This window comes from Oratosquilla oratoria, chromosome 40 (genome assembly GCF_046742065.1).
Source record: "Oratosquilla oratoria isolate Oo_2021 chromosome 40, ASM4674206v1, whole genome shotgun sequence".
Lineage (NCBI taxonomy): Eukaryota > Metazoa > Arthropoda > Malacostraca > Stomatopoda > Squillidae > Oratosquilla > Oratosquilla oratoria.
In genome coordinates, this window is record NC_134816.1 from 22,463,404 (window position 1) to 22,489,603 (window position 26,200).

General features: G+C 40.7%; 1 protein-coding gene across 4 annotated transcripts in view; it reads right to left on the reverse strand.

The window, feature by feature from the left end:
- Positions 1 to 7,716: 7,716 nt before the first annotated feature.
- The window catches only part of Shark (SH2 ankyrin repeat kinase), a 34,190-nt gene continuing 15,706 nt past the window's right edge, over positions 7,717 to 26,200 (reverse strand). For all 4 annotated transcript variants that reach the window (XM_076177203.1, XM_076177201.1, XM_076177204.1 and 1 more), the window contains 8 exons: positions 18,336 to 18,552; positions 14,678 to 14,763; positions 14,200 to 14,406; positions 13,656 to 13,799; positions 13,105 to 13,213; positions 11,424 to 11,595; positions 9,272 to 9,398; positions 7,717 to 9,157 (listed from right to left, as the gene is read on the reverse strand). In XM_076177203.1, coding sequence (XP_076033318.1) covers positions 8,975 to 9,157; positions 9,272 to 9,398; positions 11,424 to 11,595; positions 13,105 to 13,213; positions 13,656 to 13,799; positions 14,200 to 14,406; positions 14,678 to 14,763; positions 18,336 to 18,552 — 1,245 coding nt within the window. In that variant the 3' untranslated portion in view covers positions 7,717 to 8,974. The remainder of the gene's footprint in view (positions 9,158 to 9,271; positions 9,399 to 11,423; positions 11,596 to 13,104; positions 13,214 to 13,655; positions 13,800 to 14,199; positions 14,407 to 14,677; positions 14,764 to 18,335; positions 18,553 to 26,200) is intronic.

The following is a 26,200-nucleotide window of genomic DNA, read 5'->3' on the forward strand; positions in this document are numbered from 1 at the left end:
GTTTCGCTTATTACAGATTTTTCAAGTACGTACTTAAAAAAGCTGTAATAAGCGAAACGTCGTACAAATAAAGGCTCCATCCTCATATGGTGTTTAACTCGTCAGTCTTGTCGGCAACTACTACTTTCATGAGTATCTTCTATCTATCTACATACCAAAAGGCTTCTTCCCTTTTATCAAGGAAATAGCTAGACAGTATCTCTTACCAAGTTAAATAAAAATGGCAATGCTAAATCCACATATTAGATGCCAATCTTTGATGCCGAAGTTAACATCCAGTATTGGCAACAATGGAACCCATACAACCTAAAATTCATAACTAATTCACACATTTACTCTTTACATTTTTCTCTGCAGTTAAAAAAAAAAATGGACACGTGACCATGTCAATATGCTGAAACTTGCTTTTTCACAATGGATACAAAACCTAAGCAGTTTCAACAATGATTCATTTTGCATCTTTTGTTGTGGTCAACATCGGGTGACTTCATCTTATCTAGGGCAGGTCATGGCAAGCACAGTATTTCAATCAACAAAGAATCTGTCTAGGCCAACACCCACCCTTTGTTAAACAAGACTCACTAGTACAGTATTTTCAAAAATGTCAAATGTATTGCTGTGTTGTGTTAAAAGCATAGATCAGATGAACTATATACAGTCAGCAGAAAAAATAAAAAATACAAATAGTATAAAAGAATATCTAAACATGTAATTATGAACACCAGTCACAACTGGTTTTCTATATGTATAAATAAATAACAATAATAATAATAACTTCTATCTATGGCACTTTTCCTGTATGTGCTGCTATCTAAACTATTTGAGTAAATTTTCTTTTCATTATAGACATATATCATTCAAATCTTAGACCATTAATGAAAAAGAATAATTTTAATTTGTTTTAATTCTTTGAATCTATATATACATACACACACACACACACACACACACACATCAAAGGCCCTTCCCCCTTAAAAGGAGGGTGACCAAGTCAAAGCATACACCTGCCTTACACATTAAAACTCACTTATTAACCCTCGTACCTTAGCATCCTATTGGATAAAGGGCCATCCCTGTCCTTTGCCACACTGCTCAAATCTAAGGCAATGCAGTTAGACACAGCACCTCCATAGCAGGACCCAATAGTGGAGCAGGTTTACTCCTACCAATTTATAAGGGAACCTCCTTCCTTATCCACCCAAAACAATTTACAAAGCAGATGAGAACATCTTTTCAGGCTGCATCATCCTTTCATACATTCACAATCTCTCTCCATTCCATAATTCCATCCAATAAAATAAATTAATTTAAGGCAATGTTTGAAAAGTGGATATACAAAAAACATAGCTTCAACCCCAAATAAACACACACACACACACACACACACACACACACACACACACACACACACACACACCAACCCTGGAATAAAGAAGAGAAAGAGGAGATCTATTGGCCATTTACAGAATCATGAAAGGCATGGAAGTCCTTAAGAGAGAAGAATTATTAAAGTGGGAGAAAAGAAAAACAAAAGGGAATGAAAAGAAACTCAAAAAGGATAGTTATAGAAGAGATCTGAAAAAAAAAGTTTTTCACACACAGTGGTGGATGTCTGGAACAAACTGGATGGAATAATAGTGTATGCAAAAACCATACATGATTTTAAGAATAAACTGGATGCAGAGAGATACAAAAACGGGTCACTATGAGCATAGCTCTCATCCCTTAAAATACAACTAGGCTACCCCCCGTGTAGGGGGGAAAAGCCTTTGGTACATGTATGTATATACAACTAGGTAAATACACACACACTTGGGATCATTGGATGAGACAAAAGCCTCAGGACCTGATGGGATCTGAAACTGGATAATTCAAGAATGTAGGGAACAACTACTGGACAAGATCCAGTGTCTTATATACAAGTTCACTGAATGAAGGCATTGTGCCACTTGATTGGTACCAATTCACAAAGGTAGAAACAAGTTGACACCATTAGCTTATAGGCCAGTATCACCAACCAGCACAATAGTGAATTATGTGAAAGGATTGTGAGAGATTGATGGACCAAACATTAAAGATTCTTGTCATTTGGTCAAATAAAACAAAAAATCATAAAACACCAAAATGTTTGATCAAACACCAGAAAAATATGACGTCAGTCCTCGCTTCGCGAAGCGAGGACTGACGTCATATTTTTCTGGTGTTTGATCAAACATTTTGGTGTTTTATGATTTTTTGTTTTATTTGACCAAATGACAAGAATCTTGTCATCATAGTTTAATGGGGAGTGGAGAGTGACTGATGTGCTGCAAGAGAGAGGTGGGCCAATTGTGTGTACAGCGAGACCTCTCATTAACGGACATTAATTAGCTGTGTTTGCGGTGTTTTCCCTATGTTTTTGGTGTTTTGGAGTGGTTTTTGGGTGGCATAGTGATTGCACGCACTAAACAACAGCACCAAAAACACCGAAAACACAGCGAAAACACCGCAAACACACCTAATTAACGTCCGTTAATGAGAGGTCTCACTGAACCTTGACTTTGAGAAGGCATTTGATAAAGCACCTCAGTCAACTTATATGGAGCTGCAACGTCTACATCGCACCGCCCAATCACACTTCTCTGCACCCCCTCTAAAGTCATTGAACGCCTAATACTTAAACTTGTCACACCATATATTCCCCTTGCTGACTCACAACACGGTTTTAGGCCACTACACTCCACAAACACTCTTCTGACAAAACTCACACAAAGAATTTTAGATGGCATCAATTCAGATAGGCCCCACCACAGAACACTTCTTATAACATTGGACATTAGTAAAGCTTTTGATGCTATCCCCCGCCACAACCTAACAAATAAAATTTATAACACAGACATGCACAATAACACCAAAAGATGGCTGGCCAATTATCTGGCAGGCAGGAATGCTCATGTGTCATATAATGGCCAATCATCGCACATCAGAAACATTAAGAACGGAGTACCACAGGGCTCGGTTCTATCCCCCACATTATTTAATCTATACATGCATGACTTACCCACGCCAGACACCTCAGAAATACAAATCTCTTCCTACGCAGACGACATAACAATCACATGCACACATCGTAACACAGACAAAACTGCAGAAATAATCCAGCCTTACCTTGACACACTCAACACATGGTTCATCACAAACAGACTCAAAATAGCTCCAACCAAATCTACAGCAACACTTCTCACCAACTGGACAAAAGAACACAAATACATACCTCATCTCTACATCAACAACACTCTAATACCACACACAAACACACCGAAAATTCTTGGTGTAACATACGATACATCCATGTCTTTCAAACAACACCTCACAAACATAAAAAACAAATGCACACCTAGACTTAACGCACTTAAGTCAATCACTGGAACAACATTTGGACAAAACAAAGAAACTAATATAACAATATACAAACAATGCATACGCTCAGTGATGAATTATGCGAGTCCTGCATGGGCTCCTAATCTCAGTGAGACACACCACAACACCCTTCAAATCATACAAAACAAAGCCCTAAAAACAATTACAGGCTGCACAAATACATCACCTACAGACCATTTACACCATGAAACAAAAGTCCTCAAAGTCAAGGACCACCTCGACATGAGAGGCACACAAACACTTGCTGCAGCCACCACAAACACATCACACCCACTACACTACATAGCAGAACACCCACACACACCAAGAAACATTAAAACTACACCCAAAGACCTTTATTACACACAGATACTCTCTTCTCTTCCTCCACAACCACCAAATACCAGCCTCCGGAAACATATTCATAATCATATCACTCACCGCTCCATTAACACACTGAAAGACAACACACTGCTGCATGCCAGACCCCCTGATATCCACCCTTCTGAATCCTCTCTCCCACGTAAGGACAGAGTCCACTTGGCCAGACTGCGATGCGGTCACCACCCAGCACTTCTAAGCTACCAGTGTGGCCTTCCTTGGGGAGACGGGACTGCTCGGACAGACAGTCTAGGGAACGACAACAACAACAACAACTTATATGGAGGATTGAGTGCCAAACTATTAGAATCGATGGAAGACTTTTTGAAGGAAAAATACATGAGGGCAGTAAAGAATAAGATGTCAAGATGGAGAGCAGTAATGAGCAGAGTTCCACAGGGTTCAGTGCTTGCACCAATAATATTTTTTGTCTATGTTAATGACATGATGGAAAGAACAACAACCTATGCCAACATGTTTGCAGATGATGGAAAAATCATGATAAGAGTGAAGATCAAGGAGGATGAGAAGGAATAGAAGGTAGGGTAGGGAGTGGTGGGATGATGAAGTGAAGAAGGTAGTAGAGGAGCAGAAGCAAACATGCAGGGACCGGTTGCAGAGTAGGATGAGAGAAACATATAAGTACAAAGAAAAAAGAAGAGAAGCAAAACAAAAGAGATCTAGACACTATTTTTGCATGGAGTCAAGAATGAGAAATGAAGTTCAATCCCAAAAAATGCAAAGTACTGGAAATGGGCAATAGTGGCAAAAGGCCATCCTTGAACTACTCCTCAGGAAGTGAACCCATTACAAAAGCAAAAGACGAGGAAGACTTGGGAGTCTGTTGAGGAAGTACAGGAGAGGACAGAAGATAGGAGTTAATGGAGTATGGTTGTGTATGGATGATGCTGCGATGCATGAGGGGTGAGGGAGTATGTGTGAGAAATAAATTAACACAGCCTGAAGAAATTTCTCCCCGTCTTCTCCTTTTCTGCATGTGGGGACGGAGAGGGTGGGGGGTCACCGATTTAATGAAGCGGCCTTGCTGTGGATGTGCTGTGTCTTGTGTCACTACTTCTGACCCAGGGCAGTGGGCAAGATGCAGGGACGACCCGTCATCCAGGAGGTGCCAAGCTAAGAGGGTGGAGGGGAGTGGAGTAAGTTGGGGATGGATTGGGTGGGAGTGGTTTTTATTCCTTTGTTTTTTGGCTACCCCCTTTGTAAGGGGAAAAAGCCTTTGGTATATGTATCACTGTCATTTTCTTAGTGCCTCCCACTTCTACAATTAATCCTTCCCTATCCTCTTCCACATTCAACAGCTCTCTAAAATACTCAGCCCACCTTCCCCTTATCACCTCCTCTTCTGTTAACATCTGTCCATAACCACCTTTTACCTTTTCTTCTCTATTTGACTCACCTCCTCTTTCTCTCTTAACTTCCTTCCAAAACATCTCTTTATTACTCTTAAATTTTTCTGTCATACTCCTCTCCCATTTTACATTCACTCCCCTATTTTCTATCCTTTATCTTTTCTTTTGCTTCTCTTCTTTTTTCTTTGTACTTCTTATATGTTTCTCTCATCCTACTCTGCAACCAGTCCCTGAATGTTCACTTCTTCTCTTCTGCTACCTTCTTCACTTCATCATCCCACCACTCACTACCCTTCCTTCTATTCCCTCCCATCCTCTTTGTTCCACATACAATCTTTGCACACTTTGTCACTACCTCGTTGAAACACCCCCATTCCTCCCCTCCTACCTCTGCTCTATCCTTCACCACCTCACACCCTAGAAAGTTTGATACATCACGAAAAATAACTCCTGCAACTTTCATGGGTGACAAAACAGTATTTCCTCTTTTACACAGTTGCCTAAGATAAAACTATTTTTTCCATATTTAACTATCAAATGAGACAGAGTCAATGGGAAGATCAAGGAACTGTCTCAAGACATCAAAGATGAAATTCTCAATCAAGTGAAAGATCCCCCCGTTTTTGCCATCCAGTATGATGAATCAACTAACATTGCTCAGTGTTCTCAGCTACTAGTATATACTCTCAATAAGAAAATAACAACTATAATTAGAGAAATTCCTGCTTTATCCCAAGGGCTCATGCCCCCCTTGAATATTACATACATCCCCATAGGGAGGTGCAGCCCCTATGTTAACCCCCTTACTCCATCATGCCACAATCATGACATTTCCTGTACATTCCGTCATGCCACGATCATGGCGCAGTTCAAACTTCCCGGTTCATTAGAGTCCAATTTATTTGTTCACACAAGCTCATGCATCAAGAGCTACCATTGGCTCATCGCTTCCGCCCTCTTGAAAAAATAACCAATCAGTGCTCCATTTTTTTTATCAATGGAGTAATGGGGTTAAGAACCACTGCCCTTAAAGATACATACATATACCAAAGACTTTTTCCCCCTACATGGGGGGGTAGCCAAAAAGAAAAAGGCATAGAGACCACTCCAACCCATTCCATTTCCTATATACTCCACTCCCCTCCAACCTCCCTCTTATCTTGACACCTCCTAGATGACGGGTCATCCCTGCATCCTGTCCACTGCCCTGGATCAGAAGCAGTGTCGCAAGACACAGCACATCCACAGCAAGGCTGCTTCATAAATTCGGTGATCCCCCCTCTCTGTCCCCCCATGCAGAAAAGGAGAAGACAGGGAGAAATCCCTTCAGGCTGCGTCAATGATAGTATAGTCTAATCTGAAACTATATATGAATTTAAATCTAGGTACAATAAATGGAGAAGATGATCATACATAAATCTTAACCCCTTTGATACGATGACGCCTACGTAGGCATCATGAGGAGCAAGTGGGTACGCGAGGATGTCGATGTTGGCGTCTTGATTATATATATTGTAGTTGTACCTGCATGACCCCCATACTCTGTAAACTGGCTTCATCATATTTTCTATGGTCATCAAAATTCACGGGTGAAAGAGAATGAGCAATACAGCGGTAACTTTATTTTTTATAATGCAAGTATTATGACGCAACATCGCATGTCTGGCAGCTAATGCTGCCCGCGAGATTTTGGCCCGTATTGAAGGGGTTAAGGAAGGTATGATAATTGTAGAGACTGGACCTAACAAGCATAACAAAGTGGAGTTTTAAGTACTTAGGTACACATGTGGCAGTGAATGGAGTACAGGTGGAGGTGAATTATGGGAGGCAAATAAGTATTTAAGGGAGAAAAAAAAGTTTTATGAGAAATGGGTATCATGGGGCGAAGACAAGAGAAGGTTGTAGGAGAGTGATTGTGCTCATGGCACTGTAAGGAGTGAAGGTGTGGAATTTGAAGGCAGCCGAGAGGAAATGCCTCAAAATGCTAGAGATGAAGTGGCCAAAATAGGTGTTATGAGGATGGTCGTAGAGAGAAATGTAAGGAAGAAGCAGAGAATGGAGCTGGAAAGAGCTATCTGATAGGGTAGAACAAAGACTACTCGGATAGTTTGGGTATATGGAAAGAATGAGTAAGGAAATACTAGTAAACAGAAGTCAGTCCAAAGTTTCTTCCAAGAAAGATCTATGGGAGGCTCCAAGAAACAATCCCAGCTCTTGTGGGACCATAGGTCAGTAAAAGTCATGATATACCTGTATGTGTGTGTGTGTGTGTGTATATATATATATATATATATATATATATATATATAAATATATATATATATACATATACACACATACATATACCAAAGGTCTTCCCCCCTTACAAGGGAGGTAGCTAAAAAAGAAAGGCATAAAATCCACTCCCACCCACTCCATCCCCACATACTCCACTCCCATTCACAACCCCTTCCTTCCCTCTTATCTTGGCTCCTCCTGGATGACGGGTCATCCCTGCATCTGTGAAGATTATATATATATATATATATATATATATATATATATATATATATATATATATATATATATATATATATATATATATATATACACACACATACATACACTAAGGGCTTTTTTCCCTTACAAGGGAGATACCAAAGTCAAATGGCATAATTCCACTCCCACTTCAATCCTATTCACCACCCCTCCCTTCCTCCTTATCTTGACTCCTCTTGAATGAAGAGTTTTCGCTGCATCTCATCCACTGCCCTCAGTCAGAAACCATGCTGCAAGACAACATATCCACAGCAAGGCCACTTAGGAATATAAAAACATAAGAATGAAGGAGACTGCCAGAGACCATAAGGCCTACACAAGGCAGTTCCATGTCCATTACAACTTGTCATCCCTATCCATAAAGTTCTCTAACTGTTTCTTAAAACAACTGATAGTTTCAGTGCTCAATACATGGTTATCAATTCTATTCCATTGGATGACCACCCTATTAGTAAACCAATTCTTGCCTATTTCCTTCTTAAATCTAAATTTATCCAGTTTAAACCCATTGCTGCGAGTCCTGCCCTGTTGTTTTAATATCTAATCAGTGAACCCCTTTCTCAATCTCCTCATACAGAAAGAGAGAAGATGGGGAGAAACCTCTTCAGGCTGCATCAGAACATTCACACATAACTCACTCCATCCTCTTCCATGCATGACAGCATCATCCATACACAACCATTTTCCACTCACCCCTATCTTCTGTCTTCTCTCTTCCTTCCTCAACAGACATTCCCCTCCTTCCCAATGCTCCTTTTACCCCATCCATCCACCTCATCCTTGGTTGCCCTCTCACATTCACTCCATCCACCTCTGGCTTCCACACTTCTTTTACTAATCTTTCTTCACTCATTCTTTACATGTGTCAAAACCATTCCAGTACGCCTTCATCAACCCTATTATATTTATATATAATTATATAATAAATCTGAAAAAAATAAAAAATTAAATACTTCAAATGCTTCCCATATTTGCTATAAAATGCTCAAAATGTATTTGGGTATTTTTCAAACATTCTTCAAATTTCTCTTTTCTTATATTCCTATATAATTTTAATCAAATATCTATAATAAAATATATTGGTAGATATATATTTGAGTACTTTTCACACAGTCTACCAATTATCTTTTTCTTATTATACGACTATATATCCACCTCAGATTAAGTCTCATCATTATAAAACGTCTAAAATAAAATGGAATGCCACTTTGAAGCAAACGTTCATTTCTGCTCCACAAGAACAAAATGAAAATGTTCCCTTAGATTTGATCAATCCTAGTACTATTTCATTTAAAGTATGACTTGATGTTGATGTATTCAGGTCGTACTTTGAAGATATTTGCTAGCTCCTTGAACGTGGGACGCTCCTTAGGTTTGAAGTCCCAACACCTCAGCATTAATTGATACAAGCCCCTCGGGCAAACCTCCGGCCTCGGGAGCCTCTCCCTTTTCTCAAGTAGCTCAATAACCTAGGGTAATCAGAAAGACGAAGCTCGTCAAAAACGACTGGTATAAGTGAAGTCCTCAAATAAGAATATACACACAGGATCTGCAAGGCAAAAAGCAACAAGTCATCTTCTCACCTTGAAGCTCGGCAAGTCCCCATATGGCTGTTGACCAAACGTATACATTTCCCACAATGTGACGCCATAGCTCCACACATCACTACTTAATGTGAAAGTTCCATAGTTTATAGACTCAGGAGCATACCTGGAGAAGAAGAGAGAAAGAATGAACTCTAATTGTCATGTGTCAATTTTCGATAGCCATGTTATTGTGTGAACATTGTGACAAATGTGGATAGGAGGTAAAGGAAACACGGGCCGAGAAAAATACTTTTATTCCTGATTAGTTTTGCCTGAGTTAAGAAGCCACTCAGGCAAAACTTGTCAGGAATAAAATATTTCCCTCAGCCCATGTTCCCTTTACCTCCTAGCCATATTATTATCTATTGCTACTCTTAAAGTGATATGTTATGTTATTACCAATTATATATACATGTAAGAGGCTAAGAACACCCAAGCTTACTTAACTTACAATACATACATACATATACCAAAGGCCTTTTCCCCTTTACAAAGGAGGTAGCCAAAAAACAAAGGCATAAAAACCACTCCCACCCATTCCATCTCCACATACTCCACTCCCATCCACCCCCTTCCCTACATAGGCGTCATGAGGTGGGTGTGAGTGGGTACTCAAGGATGCTAACATCGGCATCTTGATTATATATTTTTGTAGTTGTACATGAGTTATCCCCAGATTCTGTGAATTGGTTTGATCACGTTTTATGTGTTTATTATCACTCAGAGTAAAAGATAACAAGTAATAGTGCAGTGACTTTATATTCAATAATGTGAGTGGTGTAATGCATCATACATATGGCAGCCGATGCTGTGCATGAGAATTTTACTCATACTGAAGTGGTTAACATGGCTGCCTTCTGATCACCATCTAGCACCAACACAATATCAATATAGAAAAGGCCTGGCTACAGAAACAAACTGCCCCAGATTCAACCATCACACAGAAAAAACTAAACATCTCATCTTGTACTACCACATCCTAACCATACGTAGGGAACAACACAATATTTCTCCTTTGAGTGACTTACAGGTCATTCCAGTGGCTGCTGCCAATTACCTGGGAGTCATAGTTCTCCTGGAAGTGATCTGGGACAATGGATTGATTGATTAAATACATATGAAAAGAACAATCCATTTTCTATCTATATACCAAGGGCTTCTTCCCCCTTATAAAGGAGGTAGCCAAATCAGGATCATGCACCCACTTTCATCCACCACCCTTGTTTCCATCTTGTCTTAGCTCCTCTTGGATAAAGGGTCATCCCTTTCTCCTGCCCACTACCTGGGTCAGAAACAATGCAGTAAGACAAAGTCCATCTTCAGCAAGGCCACTTCACTTAACCCCTTCAATCTGGGCCAAAATCTCGCGGGCAGCATTAGCTGCCAGACGTGCAATGTTGCGTCATAATACTCGCATTATAAAAAATAAAGTTACCGCTGTATATTGCTCATTCTCTTTCACCCGTGAATTTTGATAACCATAGAAAATATGATGAAGCCAGTTTACAGAGTATGGGGGTCACGCAGGTACAACTACAATATATATAATCAAGACGCCGACATCGGCATCCTCGCGTACCCACTTGCTCCACATGACACCTACGTAGGCGTCATCGTATCGAAGGGGTTAATAGGAAAACCCGTCTCTGTCCCCTCGTACAAAAAATAAGGGAAGATAGGGGAGAAATCCTTCCGAGGCTGCATCAAAATATCACCCACACCCAACCATTCCCCGATATTCAAATTCTTTTTTGATTTATGGTTTAACATCACAAATTCCCCCCATCAGAAGGCTAGGATGGTGCCCATTACAGAGGACTTTGTAGCGTGGGATTTAATGAACCATGCCCTTGGTTCAATTTTGCTGGTGGCAGGATTCAAACTGCCATCCCTTTGACCTTAGCCAATAGTAACGACGCCCTAGCCCACTCAGCCAGCAAGCCTCCATTCATATTCTAATCACAAAAAAAAAAAAAAAAAAAAAAAAAAAAAAAAAAAAAAAAAAAAAAAAAAAAAAAAAAAAAAAAAAAAAAAAAAAAAAAAAAAAAAAAAAAAAAAAAGATAAAATAAATTAAATCAAAAAATAAAACTAAGAAATAAAAAATAAGTAAATAAAGAAATACAAAAATAAAGTTGCCATCTTACTTACCACTTAAGGGGCCAAAGTCCACCTTCCTTCGCTTTGTAGTAATTCTCATCTACCCCAATTGCTCTGCTTAGGCCGAAGTCGCTAATTTTGACCTGGTTCATTGTTGCTAACAAAATATTTCTAGCTGCCAGGTCACGATGTACAAAATGTTTTTCTTCCAAGTACAACATCCCTGGTTATGGACAAAGTACAATACCTATTATCAGCTTTGTTCTTAATCAATAAAAATGTGATCATACAAAAGGTGTCAAAATTACAAATGTTAACGTTCATCCTAGCTTTCTTTGGATATTTCTGAATTATACAGATGACAATACCACACAAATTCATATAAATGGGATAGTGGGATCTTACATACATATACCAATGGCTTTTTCCCCCCTTACAATGGAGGTAGGCAAAAACAAAGGCATGAAATCCACTCCCACCCATTTCATCCCCACATTCTCCACTCCTATTCACCCCCCCTCCCTCCCTCTTATCTTAGTTCCTTCTGGATCACAGGTCATCCCTGCATCTCGCCTACTGCCCTGGGTCAGAAGCAATGCAGCAAGACACAGCACATCCACAGCAAGGCCACTTCATTTAATAGGCAACCTCCCTTCTCCATTCCCTAATGCAGAAAAAGAGAAGACACGAAGAATCCCTTCGGGCTGCATTAGAATATCATTCACACATATTCCCTCATCCCCCCATCCCCCACCCACTCCCTTCCAAGCATCACAGCATCATCCGTATACAACCATTCTACTCACTTTTGTCTTCTGTCTTCTCCCTTCCTTCCTCAACAGACATTCCCCTCTTTCCCAATGCCCCTTTCACCCATCCATCCATTTCATCCTTGGTCACTCCCTCATGTTTACTCCCTCCACCTCTGCCTTCCACACCTCTTTTACTAATCTTTCTTCACTCATTCTTTCCATGTGTCCAAACCATCCCAATACTCTTTCATCAACCCTATCTCCCAACTCCCTTTTCACCCCTGCTCTCATCTCCTCATTTCTCACTCTATCCAACCTAGTAACCCCTACCATAGTTCTCAGGCATTTCATCTCAACTATATTTAAACTCTTCCTCTCTTATGTCCCATGTTTCTGCCCCATACAAAGCTGTTGGTACAATCACTCCTTCGTAAATCTCCTCTAAGCATCCATTCCCAAATGTCTATTTCTCATTACACTTTTTCATCTCGCAAGGTATTTACTTGCTTCTCTCAATCTACATTCTACCTCCACCTCTACTCCTTGCTTTCCTGCCACATTCACACCAAAGTATCTAAAGCTATCCACTTCTTCCAATCTCTCTCCCTTAATACTAACTTTCAATTTGCTGCCATATTCTCCTCTTGTACGTCTCATCACCTTACTTTTAGCCACATTAATCTTCAACTTCTTCCGCAGACCTTCCCAAACTCTGTCATTAACTTCCTTAATCTTACCAAGAGAAATTAAACCCAGACCTTGATTTGGACTGTCTACTTTTATACCATAGGGGTACAAGAAAGATAATTAAAGACCTTCTATGAAAATGGAATGGGTGGGAATGACTTTATGCCTTTTTCTTTTTGGCTACCCCCCTTGTGAGGGGGAAAAAGCCTTGGTATATGTATGTATGTATGTATGAAAATTCTGAATGATGTTAAGCATAATACTCCAAGAAAATAAAACCATGCTGTTCTCACCTTCTGCAATCTGAGCAGCCCACAGCTTGAAGTGAAAGGAGATAGAAATCCTTTCAGGGTAATCAAGGAGCGTGTTCAACATAGAGCCCATAGACATGAGTTCTTGAACCTAAAATATTAATTGTACAAACTAAATACATTAGTTGATATTGATTTTTGTAGGATAAAAACAATATACGTTTCAAAAAACATCCATCACACAAGTTGTATTCGCAAGTAGTGAAGCTTTGAGCTGACAAATTAGAGACAAATAGATACACATACCAAAAGGCCTCTTCACTTTATAAGAGAGATGGCCAATATTAACATATATAGCATATACCAAAAACCTCTTCTTGCTATGATGAGGGAAGGGATCAGATATATACTTACATACATATAACAAGGGCTTTTCCCCCTTACAAGGGAGGTGGCCCAAGTCAAAGGCTACCTCCCTTATAAGGGGGAAAAAGCCCTTATTATATAGTTATATGGACAGAAATACACACAAAGATCATGGCATAATTCACTGTTAATATGCATTTCGAGAAATTAAAGCAACCCCAACTCACCATGGCAACTGGTGGCCCATGACAAACCCCAAGAAGTTTGACAATAAATGGATTGTTTAGGTTCACCATCACATCTGCCTCACGAAGAAAATCCTTTTTATTCATATCATGGTCACTGTGTAATGTCTTAATAGCCACATCAATCTGAAAATTGGGTAATATATGAATGTAGTGTACAGTAACATATGTACCAAAGGCCTTGCCCCTGTATAAGGTGATGGGTTGGCCAAATCAATGCACACACCTAAATCTTACATAATGTATACATCACTTTCCTCTTGCTTACATTCACTTCATTCCCTTGTAACTTTCCTCTCACATATACTTCCAAACTCAAGTCACCAACTGCTTCAATTCTTCCTTAGAATCAACATAAGCAGTGTCATCTGCAAATAGTAACTGGTTCACTTCCTATGTTGACATGTTTTGAAGATGGGCAACAGGGAAATGACTGATATCCATCTTATATAAATCCCACTTGTAAGTATCAACTGTTGGTCCTAAATAAGGAGAAGGAAGAAAAAGACTATAACACAATACAAACCTTATCTCCAGATGGGCTAGTCCAAATGCCTCTATACACAGTGCCAAATTCACCTGCACCAAGTTCTTTGATATATACGAGACTACGGCAATCAATGGTTCCCTGAACTTCTTGGGTTTTATTGCCATCCATTGTGGGACTATTTCCATTGGGGTCTGATGTTGGCACCAACATATCATTACCACTGGGTAGGTCTTCAAAACTAGTCTATGGAATGTAACGAATGTATACAATAATAAGAAATGGTGAACATCATTACAAACAATATGTATACAATATTGCTAGTAACTGTATACACTGAAATATCACAAAGTCAAGACGACTGTTAACTTTGTGCCGATCACAAATTTTACACTACATCTCTACATACATCAAAACTGAATAGAAAGTTCATTAACTATTTATAAAGTATTTCACAGTATCTTGAAATAAAATCACTTCTGAAATTCTCAACTGGACAAGTATACTTAACATTTACCTGAGGTTTAATGTCTAATCTGAGATTTTCTCTAGATGGTTTGGTTGGTCTACCACGTGGTTGTAGTTCAGCACTACTTATTGTTCCTTAAAAGGTGAAAATCAATCAATTTTCAAATATACAAATATACCTAAGGACCTTTCCCTCCCCCCCCTTATGACAGTCATGAAGTCAATGGGGGAATGGAGAGAATAAATGGTCTGAAGTAAATAAAGAACCACATCTGAGTTGTATGATGTCACCATAGTTGTTCAACATGCATAGGAATGGGCTTGTAAGTGACTGGGATAGCGCATCACTAATTGCACAATGCAGAGGTTGAAGTGTAATGCCCACATGCTTCATGTTCCTTTATATTATTTGAGATTACTGGATAGGAGGCCTGGGAGAAATCTCAACATGTAAAAAATACATCCATACATACATGCATATACCAAATGCTTTTTCCAATTTACAAATGTAAGGAAATTACCCCCTTCACTTTTCATACATAACCCATTTCCCACTCCATCATCTATGCTAACTCCCCTTTCAACCCCGATCACCCCTTCCTTAATGCCAAATGCTACCCTCCAATGCCCACTTACAGCTAAAAACAGGTCTGAGACAATGTGTTGTGACTTCAATTTATTAGTCTGTGTCATGACTTCAATTTATTAGTCTTTAGGAAACTAATGTTATAACACATTTGTAAATGTACACGTAAAACCCACTATTGGAGAAATAATATCAGAAGTACAGGAGATCCATATCATCCGACTACATTCTGCTGAAGAGGGCTACAGACAGTAGTCGAAATACACTGATCTTCTGTACTTCTGGTATTATTTCTCTGATAGTAGGTTTTGTTATTAGTCTTTGTCAAAAAATTCCACATGTCTCATGATGCTCAGAAACCTGTATTTCAGAACCCTCTCCCTCTCCTAAATGTCCAACGTAAATTATAACTCCTGATGGGGGAGTTCACAATGTTAAACCAAATCAATAATCATCAGTCACTTGAACAGGTCATATCTTGAAGAGTGGGGATAAATCCACTCTATTGGGTCCTGCTGTGGAAGCACTGTGCCTAGCTGCATTGCTCCATCCAAAATGGCGAGGTGGAGTGGGTGTGCACTGTTGGTGGTATTCTTAATAAATGAAAAAATAAAAAATAAAAATAAAAAATAAATAAAAAAAATCTTTCCTTATATAAATCTTTATACATCCTTGAAAGGAGAAAGACTTATAAAATGAAATAATTTTTTTTAAGAATACCACCATAAGAATCTTATGGTGATATTCTTAAAAAAATTCTTTCCTTATATAAATCTTTCCTTTCCAAGGATTTATATAAGACCATTTGTCTCATCCTCCTCATTAAAGACAAGGTGAGTGCCCCTGGAACATGGACTGATCTTAGGATGAAAATCAATCAACCACGTAATCATACATACATATACCAAAGGCTTTCTCACCCTAATAAAGTAGGTAGCCAAAGGCATAAAAACACCTCCATCCATTCCATCCCTAACATACTCCACTCCCCTAATCCCTCTTATCTTGGCACCTCCTGGATGATGGGTCATCCCTGCATCTCGCCCACTCGCAAGACACAGCACAATCACAGCAAGGCCGCTTCATTAAATCGGCGACCCCTCCTCCCCGTCCCCTCATGCAGAAAAGGAGAAGACGGGGAGAAATCCCTTAAAGCTGCATCAATTTATTTCTCACACATACTCCCTCATCCCCCATCTCCCACCCACTCCCCCCTCATGCATCACAGCATCAGCCATTCACAACCCAAGGACGGGAGAGGACAGAAGATAGGGGTGAATGGAGAGGGGTTGTGTATAGATGATGCTGTGATGCATGAGGGGGAGTGGGTGGGGGATGGGGGGTGAGGAAATATGTATGAGGAAAAAAAATTTGACGCAGCCCAAAGGGATTTCTCCCTGTCTTCTCCTTTTATGCATGAGGGGACGGAGAGGGGGGGTTGCCGAATTTATGAAGCGGCCTTGCTATGGATGTGCTGTGTCTTGCAACACTGCTTCTGACCCAGGGCAGTGGACAGGATGCAGGGATGACCCGTCATCCAGGAGGTGCCAAGATAAGAGGGAGGGAGGAGGGTGGAGGGGAGTGGAATATATAGGAAATGGAATGGGTGGGAGTGGTTTCTATGCCTTTTTCTTTTTGGCTACCCCCCATGTAGGGGGAAAAAGCCTTTGGTATATGTATGTATCCTTATTATAATTTTTTTGCATCTGACCTAGTTATGGACCAAAAGGTCTCCTATCAGCATGCTCCACCTTTGTAATCCTCCTTTGTGATGTCCCTTCCCCCCTTATAAGGGGGGGGTTGAGTCAAAGAACACACCCACCCTATATCCTCCCCACACTCGTTCAAATCCAACGTCCCTTCCATCTCAGCAACTCATAGATGAAGAGTCAACACTGTCCCTCAACCCATCTACACACACTGTTCAGGTCAAAGGCAATGCAGGAAGACATAGTGCTTCCACAACTGGCCCTGACAGCTGGAAATAGTTAACCTACACCATCTCATTATATGGCAACCCTCCTGATTCAACCAGGAGCAGACAAAAACATCTTGTTGGGTTGCACTATTTCCTCATCCATTTATAACCTCTATCCAATCTTTGGCACTCTCTCTTCTTTGCCTAACAGACACTCCTCTTGTATCTAATGCCCCTTCACCTCATCCTTGGTCTTCCTCTCACATTCACTCCATCCACTTCTGTTTCCCACATTTTTTGCTAGCCTTTTCTCATCCATTCTTTACACATACCGAAACCATTTCAGCATTTTTTTGATAAAAGTGGAAGCTTTTTTTTCCATTACAGGGGCAAATGAAAAAGAAATGGTTAAGAATTAAAAGTGGTAGATGATAAATTCAAGGAGGCAGCAGATAGTAAGGGCAGCAATAGAAAGAAAAAAAAATCTTCAAGTACAAAATTTTTGCTGTTACAGACAATACAAAGGGGGGATGCCAATGAAATGAAGCAGCTTTGTTGTGGATGTGTTGTGTCTTGCTGCATTGCTTCTGACCTAGGGTGATGGGCAAGATGCAGGGATGACCTGTCATCCAAGAGGAGCCAAGAAAAGAGGGAGTGGTGGTGAATGGTAGTGGAATGGCTGGGGATGAAATGGATGCGAGTGGAATTATGCCTTTTCACTTTGGCTACCTCCTTTGTAAGGGGGAAAAAAAGCCTTTGGTATAATATGTATGTATGCACAGACAAATGATAATATGGCTCTGGTCTGTAGGGGTGTCCTAAAATAAATTATAAGTACCAACTCGGATATTTGTGGGCCGAGCAGGTTACAGCATCTACTTGCAGCAGAGGTCAAGACGACAGCAGTTTGAACCTTGCTGCCAGCGAGTTGGACCAAGGGCATGGTTCAATAAATTCCATACTATAAAGTGCCCTGTAAGGGACACCATTCTAACCTCCTAATAGGGGGATGTTCATCATGTTAAACCAGATCATTGATTGTGTATCTCTTTGCAAAGATAATGATCTATACCCACCTCCTGTCCTTCTCAACAAAACTGTCACATACAATGTATCTCTCATCAGCTTTTGATCTGCAGCCACATGATTTACAAGATAATTCTCTAAAATATTTAAGAAACATGCAAGAGCTACTATGCTTACCTGTGACCAAAATATCCGGCACGGAACCATCTCTGTATGGTGAAAAATCCATCCCTTCCCCTAATTCCCCTTGGCTACCATCCATATCATCATTCTCTGGCTTCTTTCTCTGAGATTCTGGAGTAACATTGGGAGACCTCATCAAACGATTAAATGACTGAGGAGCTCTTAAAGATTCTGGTTCTATCTGTTCAACCTTGTTCCTTGTTTTCAATACCTGGGAGAAAATAAAAATTATATTAACAACTTAAGTACAAATAAAATTCTCATGCACAGCATCGGCTGCCATATGTAACATGCATCACACTACTCGCATTATCAAATATAGTCACTGCTGTATTACTCGTTCTCTTTTACTCTGAGTAATAAGAAAAACAGAAAACGTGATCAAATAATTTCACAGAATTCGAGGTTAACTCATGTACAACTACAAATATATATACATATATATGTATATATATATATATATATATATATAATATATAATATATATATATATATATATATATATATATATATCACACACACACACACACATACAGTGAGACCTCTCATTAACGGACGTTAATTAGCTGTGTTTGTGATGTTTTCGCTGTGTTTTCAGTGTTTTTGGTGCGGTTGTTCAGTGCGTGCAATCACTATCCCACCCAAAAACCACTCCACAACACCGAAAACACAGCAAAAACACCGCAAATGCAGCTAATTAACGTCGTTAATAAGAGGTCTCATTGTTTATATATATATATATATATATATATATATATATATATATATATATATATATATAATCAAGATGCCTACATCTTCGTGTACCCACTCACATCTCATGACGCCTACACTGACATCATCATAATGAAGTGGTTAAATAAGTTATCAAATATACGCATACAAGTGTTGCCTCAATTTTCATTAACTAGAAACCACCTACCCAGATGCATTACCAGCTTTCACCACTTTCAATATTCTGTGTCTCCTTTTTTCCTATTGCCCTATCATTCTTCAAAGGATTACAAAGGTGGAGCATGCCAACAGGAGACCTTTTGGTAAATGACTAGGTTGGATGCAAAGAATATATATAATCATTATAAATAAACAAATAACATACATACATACATATACCAAGGCTTTTTTACCCCTTACCAGGGGGGTAGCCAAAAAGGACAAGGCACAAAAACATTCCCATCCATTTCATCCCCGAAAACACTCCACACCCCTCCACCCTCCCTCCCATCTTAGCACCTCCTAGATGACGGGTCATCCCTGCACCCTGTCCACTACCCTGGGTCAGAAGCAGTGACGCAGGACACAGTACATCCACAGCAACGCCGCTTCATTAAATCGGCGACCCCCCCTCTCCGTCCTCCCATAAAAAGGAGAGGATGGGGAGAAATCCCTTCAGGCTGCGTCAAAATTTTTGCTCACACACACTACCTCACCCCCATTCCCCCGTCCAATCCACCTCATGCATCACAACATTTTCCATATACAACCATTCTCCATTCACCCCTGTCTTCTGTCCTCTCCCGTCCTTCCTCAACTGACATTCCCCTCTTCCCCAAAGCCCCCTTCACCCCATCCATCCATCTCATCCTAGGACGTCCCCTCATGTTCACTCCCTCCACATCTACCTTCCATACCTCCTTTACTAGTCTTTCTTCACTCATTCTTTCCAAGTATCCAAACCATCCTAATACTCTTTCATCCACCCTATCTCCCAGCTCCCTTTCCACCCCTGTTCTCCTCCTCACTTCCTCATTTCTCACTCTATCTAGCCTAGTAACCCCCATCATACTTCTCAGACACTTCATCTCAAACACATTCAAGTTCCTTCTCTCTTCCTCTCTCATGTTCCATGTTTCTGCTCCATACAGTGCTGTTGGCACAATCACTCCTTCATACAGTCTCCTCTTAGCATCCATTCCCAGATTCCTATTCCTCATTACACTTTTTAAACCACCAAGGCATTTACTCGCTTCTCTCAATCTACATTCTACCTCCACCTCCACTCCACCCTTTCCTGCCACATTTGCACCCATGTATCTAAAACTATCCACTTCCTCCAGTTGCTCTCCCTTAATGCTCACTTTCAGATTACTGCCACTTTCACCCCTTGTACATCTCATCACCTTACTTTTACCCACATTTATCTTCAGCTTTCTTCTATCACACACTCTCCCAAACTCTGTCACCAGCTTCCTCAATCCCTCCTCCGATCCTGCCACAAGCGCAGTGTCGTCCGCAAACAACAGCTGGCTCATCTCCCACTTTTCTCCATTTTCCTTAACCATCTCCAATCCCTGACCCACTACCCTTGCATTCACCTCTCGCACCACCCCATCCATGTATAAGTTGAACAGCCAGGGTGACATAACGCATCCCTGACGAAGTCCCACCTTTACCTCAAACCACTCACTCTCTCCATTTCTAATCCTGACACAAGCTCTACTACTCTCATAAAAACTCTTGACAGCTCCCAGAAGCTTTCCTCCTATCCCATATATCTGCATAACCTCCCACAGTGCCTTTCTGTCTACCCTGTCGTAAGCCTTTTCCAGATCCATAAAGGCCCAGAAAACATCCTTCCCCTTTCCTATAGCTTTCTCACATATCTGTCTTACCACAAAAATCTGATCTACACAACCTCTACCTGTCCTAAACCCACACTGTTCCTCACCAATTCTCCCTCTGTTCCTCTCCTAATCCTCTCAATCAAGATCCTCCCATAAGCCTTCCCAACTACACTTAACAGGCTAATCCCTCTGAAACTACTACATTCACACTTGTCCCCCTTTCCCTTGTAAAGTGGAAATATACACGCACTCCTCCAGTCCTCTGGCACTCTACCTTCTCTCCAGCAAACATTAAATAACCTCACCAGCCAGTCCACCATCACTATACCTCCTTTTTTAAGACATTCTGCATGGCATCCATCCAGACCAGGTGCCTTACCTGCTTTCATCATCTTAACAACTGCCTTCACTTCATCCTTCCTTATTTCTCCTCCATTTTCCTCACTCATCACTCTCATTTTCTTAGCATTTCCCACTGCAACTATCTTTCCCTCCCTATCCTCCTTCACATTTAGCAACTCCCTAAAATATTCTGCCCATCTTCCCCTTACTGCCTTCTCCTCCATTATCATCTCTCCATCTGCACCTTTTACCTTTTCTTCTCTACTCGATTCGCCTCCTCTTCCTCTCTTAATTTCTTTCCAAAACATCTTTTTATTACTTTCAAAATTTTCTGTCATACTCTTACCCCATTTTACATCTGCTCTCCTCTTTGCCTCCTTTACCTTTTTCTTTACTTCTCTTTTCTTTTCCCTGTACTTCTCATATGACTCCCTCGTCCTACTTTGTAACCAATCTGTGAAAGCTCGCTTCTTCTCTTCTACAACCTTCTTTGTTTCCTCATCCCACCATTCACTACCCTTCCTTCTATTTCCTCCTGTCCTTCTTGTTCCACACACCATCCTTGCACACTTTGTGACTCCCTCCTTGAACCATCCCCATTCCTCCTCCACACCTACCTCCACTCTATCCTTCACTCCCTCCCACTCCTCCTTCAGCTTCCTCTTGTACTCCTTCTCCTTTTCCTCTTTGTTTAGAGAGTTCACTCTAAGCACCTCCCTACCTTTTGTCCCTTTCCTCTTCCTCCATCTGTCCTCCACTCTCAACTTACTTTCCACCAGAAAATGATCTGATATTCCCCCACCTTCTCCCCTTAGCACATGTACATCCTTAACTCTTCCTATCATAATCCTATTTACCACTACATAGTCCATTAATGCTCTATCTACCACCTTTCCCTCCACCACCCTCTCCCATGTGTACTTATGCTTGACTTTCTTCCGAAACACTGTATTTGCTATCATCAACTCTCTTTCTAGACACATTTCCACCATCAACTCTCCACTACGATTCTTTCCTGGAACACCACATTTCCCAACCACTCCATCAATTGGCTCCTTTCCTACCCTAGCATTAAGGTAAAATTAATGCATAGGTGTAGTTAAATAGTAAACAAACAGGTAAATATTAAATAATAATAAACTGGCATAAATAATAAATGAAAATCAAGCAAATCATAAAAACAGATAAATAATAACAAACAAACAAATACATACATATATACATATACCAAGGCTTTTTCCCCCTTACAAGGGAGGTAGCCATTCCATCCCTGAATACACTCCACACCCCTCTACCCTCCCTCCCGGATGACGGGTCATCCCTGCACCTTGACCACTGCCCTGGGTCAGAAGCAGTAACAAACAAATAATATAAAATAAATGACAGTCATTACAGCATCTTGCTTATCTGAAAGCTTCGAACTGAACTGCATTGCACTGCCTCTGCAGGAAGTTTATTCCATTCATTACCTACACAGTTGGCAAAGTTGTTTCTACCCGCTTCCAAATTAAATCTATTTCCTGACAGTCACTTTTAGTCATTTTCCCAGCATCTTCCACTGCCACTATTCAAACCCTACTATCCTCAGCTTTTCTACATTCAACAAATCCTTGAAATAGTCTACACATCTTCCCATGACTGGCTTCACTTTCATCACATGTCCAATTGCATCCTTCATTTTCTCTTTACCCGATACACCCATCTTCACTCTTTTCACTTTCTTCCATGATATATATTTTTTTTATTCTTTTTACTAAGATAAGAGGGAGGGTGGAGGGGTGTGGAGTGTATTCAGGGATGGAATGGGTGGGAATGATTTTATGCCTTTTCCTTTTTGGCTACCTCCCTTGTAAGGGGAAAAAGCCTTGGTATATGTATGTATGTATTCTTTTTATAATTCCCTCTCAAATACCTACCCCACATTACATCTAATCTACTCTCTGCATTTTGTGACAATTCTCTTTCTTCTTTACCTCTCACATGTTACCCTAGATTGGTATCACTACTCCAGGTGAACTGGTGCTTATCCTACGATTTTAATTTCCTGCCATAAAATTCCCAGAATCCTCCCTTAGTATATTTTTCTACATTCATGAAAAACCTCATTACTTGCTCTGATAGCATGCAAATTGATCTATTTTTTCAGTTTTGTACTCTTTCAGGCCAATAAAATTAATATTAGTACATGTTTTTTTAGTATAAAACTGTCATCATTTCTCTATGAAGAGTTTTCCTCTATCGTAGACAAAATGATGTGTGGCTCTGGTCCGTAGGGGTGCCCCATATAGACCCTAAAGTATCAACTGCATGCTACTTTGCCACAATAACAAGCAGCCAATACCCCTATGACTGTCTGTCCGTTATGCTGTCCCCCAACCCCTTGCTGCTGTCCTGTACCATTTCTCTGAGTATTCATTTTCTGCTGTGGGGGAATTCCCTGTGGTGGGGGAATTCCCGGGGGTGGGGGAAAAGAATACTGCCACCAAGTATTTCCACTTGGATCGTAAGAGGTGAGAAGAAAGGGACGGGGAGTGGGACTAGGCATCCTTCTCCTTGTAGCCCCACAGGGGACATTCCTAAATGAAAAAGTAAAGGCATAAGAGGGTCTGGGAGTTTTCGGAACAGCACCCTAAAGTTTGGGTCTTTCAATGTGCGTGGATGTGGTACAGATGAGAGTAAAAGGGAAGAGATTGGTAGTATGTTTGTGAGAAGAAAGATGGATGTGTTGGCTTTGAGTGAAACTAAGTTGAAAGGGAAGGGTGAGTGTAAGTTTGGGAGTGTAAGTGGGAGGTTATCAGGAGTGAAGAGAGGGCGAGGGAGGGAAGGGGTGGCTATTCTAGTAAGTGAAGAGATAGGTAAACGTGTAGTGGAGTGGAAGGAGGTTTCCTCAAGGATAATGTGGATGAAGATGAAACTGGGAAAGGAGATGTGGGTCTTTGTAAATGCATATGGGCCTGGCAGTGAGAAGAGTGTAGAAGAAAGGGAGGCCTTTTGGATAGATTTAAATGAGTGCATTGAGGATTTAGGGAGAAATGTCAATGTGATAGTACTGGGAGACCTTAATGCTAGGGTAGGAAATGGTCCAATTGATGGAGTGGTTGGGAAATGTGGAGTTCCAGGAAAGAATCGTAGTGGAGAGTTGATGGTGGAAATGTGTCTAGAGAGTTGATGATAGCAAATACAGTGTTTCGGAAGAAAGTCAAGCATAAGTACACATGGGAGAGGGTGGTGGATGGAAGGGTGGTAGATAGAGCGTTGATGGATTATGTAGTGGTAAATAGGATTATGATAGGAAGAGTTAAGGATGTACATGTGCTAAGGGGAGAGGGTGGGGGAATATCAGATCATTTTTTGGTGGAAGGTAAGTTGAGAGTTGATGATAGCAAATACAGTGTTTCGGAAGAAAGTCAAGCATAAGTACACATGGGAGAGGGTGGTGGATGGAAGGGTGGTAGATAGAGCGTTGATGGATTATGTAGTGGTAAATAGGATTATGATAGGAAGAGTTAAGGATGTACATGTGCTAAGGGGAGAGGGTGGGGGAATATCAGATCATTTTTTGGTGGAAGGTAAGTTGAGAGTGGAGGATAGATGGAGAAAGAGGAAAGGGACAAAAGGTAGGGAGGTGCTTAGAGTGAACTCTTTAAATGAAAAGGAAAAGGAGAAGGAGTACAAGAAGAAGCTGGAGGAGGAGTGGGAGGGAGTGAAGGATAGAGTAGAGCTAGGTGTGGAGGAGGAATGGGGATGGTTCAAGGAGGGAGTCACAAAGTGTGCAAGGATGGTGTGTGGAACAAGAGGGACAGGAGGAAATAGAAGGAAGGGTAGTGAATGGTGGGATGAGGAAACAAAGAAGGTTGTAGAAGAGAAGAAGCGAGCTTTCACACTGGTTACAAAATAGGACGAGGGAGTCATATGAGAGGTACAAAGAAAAGAAAAGAGAAGTCAAGCAAAAGGTAAAGGAGGCAAAGAGGAGAGCAGATGTGAAGTGGGGTAAGAGTATGACAGAAAATTTTGAAAGTAATAAAAAGATGTTTTGGAAAGAAATTAAGAGAGGAAGAGGAGGCGAATCAAGTAGAGAAGAAAAGGTAAAAGGTGCAGATGGAGAGATGATAATGGAAAAGAAGGCAGTAAGGGGAAGATGGGCAGAATATTTTAGGGAGTTGCTAAATGTGAAGGAGGATAGGGAGGGAAAGATAGTTGCAGTGGGAAATGCTAAGAAAATGAGAGTGATGAGTGAGGAAAATGAAGGAGAAATAAGGAAGGATGAAGTGAAGGCAGTTGTTAAGATGATGAAAGCAGGTAAGGCACCTGGTCTGGATGGATGCCATGCAGAATGTCTAAAGAAAGGAGGTACAGTGATGGTGGACTGGCTGGTGAGGTTATTTAATGTTTGCTGGAGAGAGGGTACAGTGCTAGAGGACTGGAGGAGTGCCTGTATATTTCCACTTTACAAGGGAAAAGGGGACAAGTGTGAATGTAGTAGTTTCAGAGGGATTAGCTTGTTAAGTGTAGTTGGGAAGGCTTATGGGAGGATCTTGATTGAGAGGATTAGGAGAGGAACAGAGGGAGTAATTGGTGAGGAACAGTGTGGATTTAGGACGGGTAGAGGTTGTGTAGATCAGATCTTTGTGGTAAGACAAATATGTGAGAAAGCTATAGGAAAGGGGAAGGATGTTTTTTGGGCTTTAATGGATCTGGAAAAGGCTTACGATAGGGTAGACAGAAAGGCACTGTGGGAGGTTATGCAGATATATGGGATAGGAGGGAAGTTTCTAGGAGCTGTCAAGAGTTTTTATGAGAGTAGTAGAGCTTGTGTCAGGATTAGAAATGGAGAGAGTGAGTGGTTCGAGGTAAAGGTGGGACTTCGGGAAGGATGTGTTATGTCGCCCTGGCTGTTCAACTTATACATGGATGGGGTAGTGCGAGAGGTAAATGCAAGGGTAGTGGGTCAGG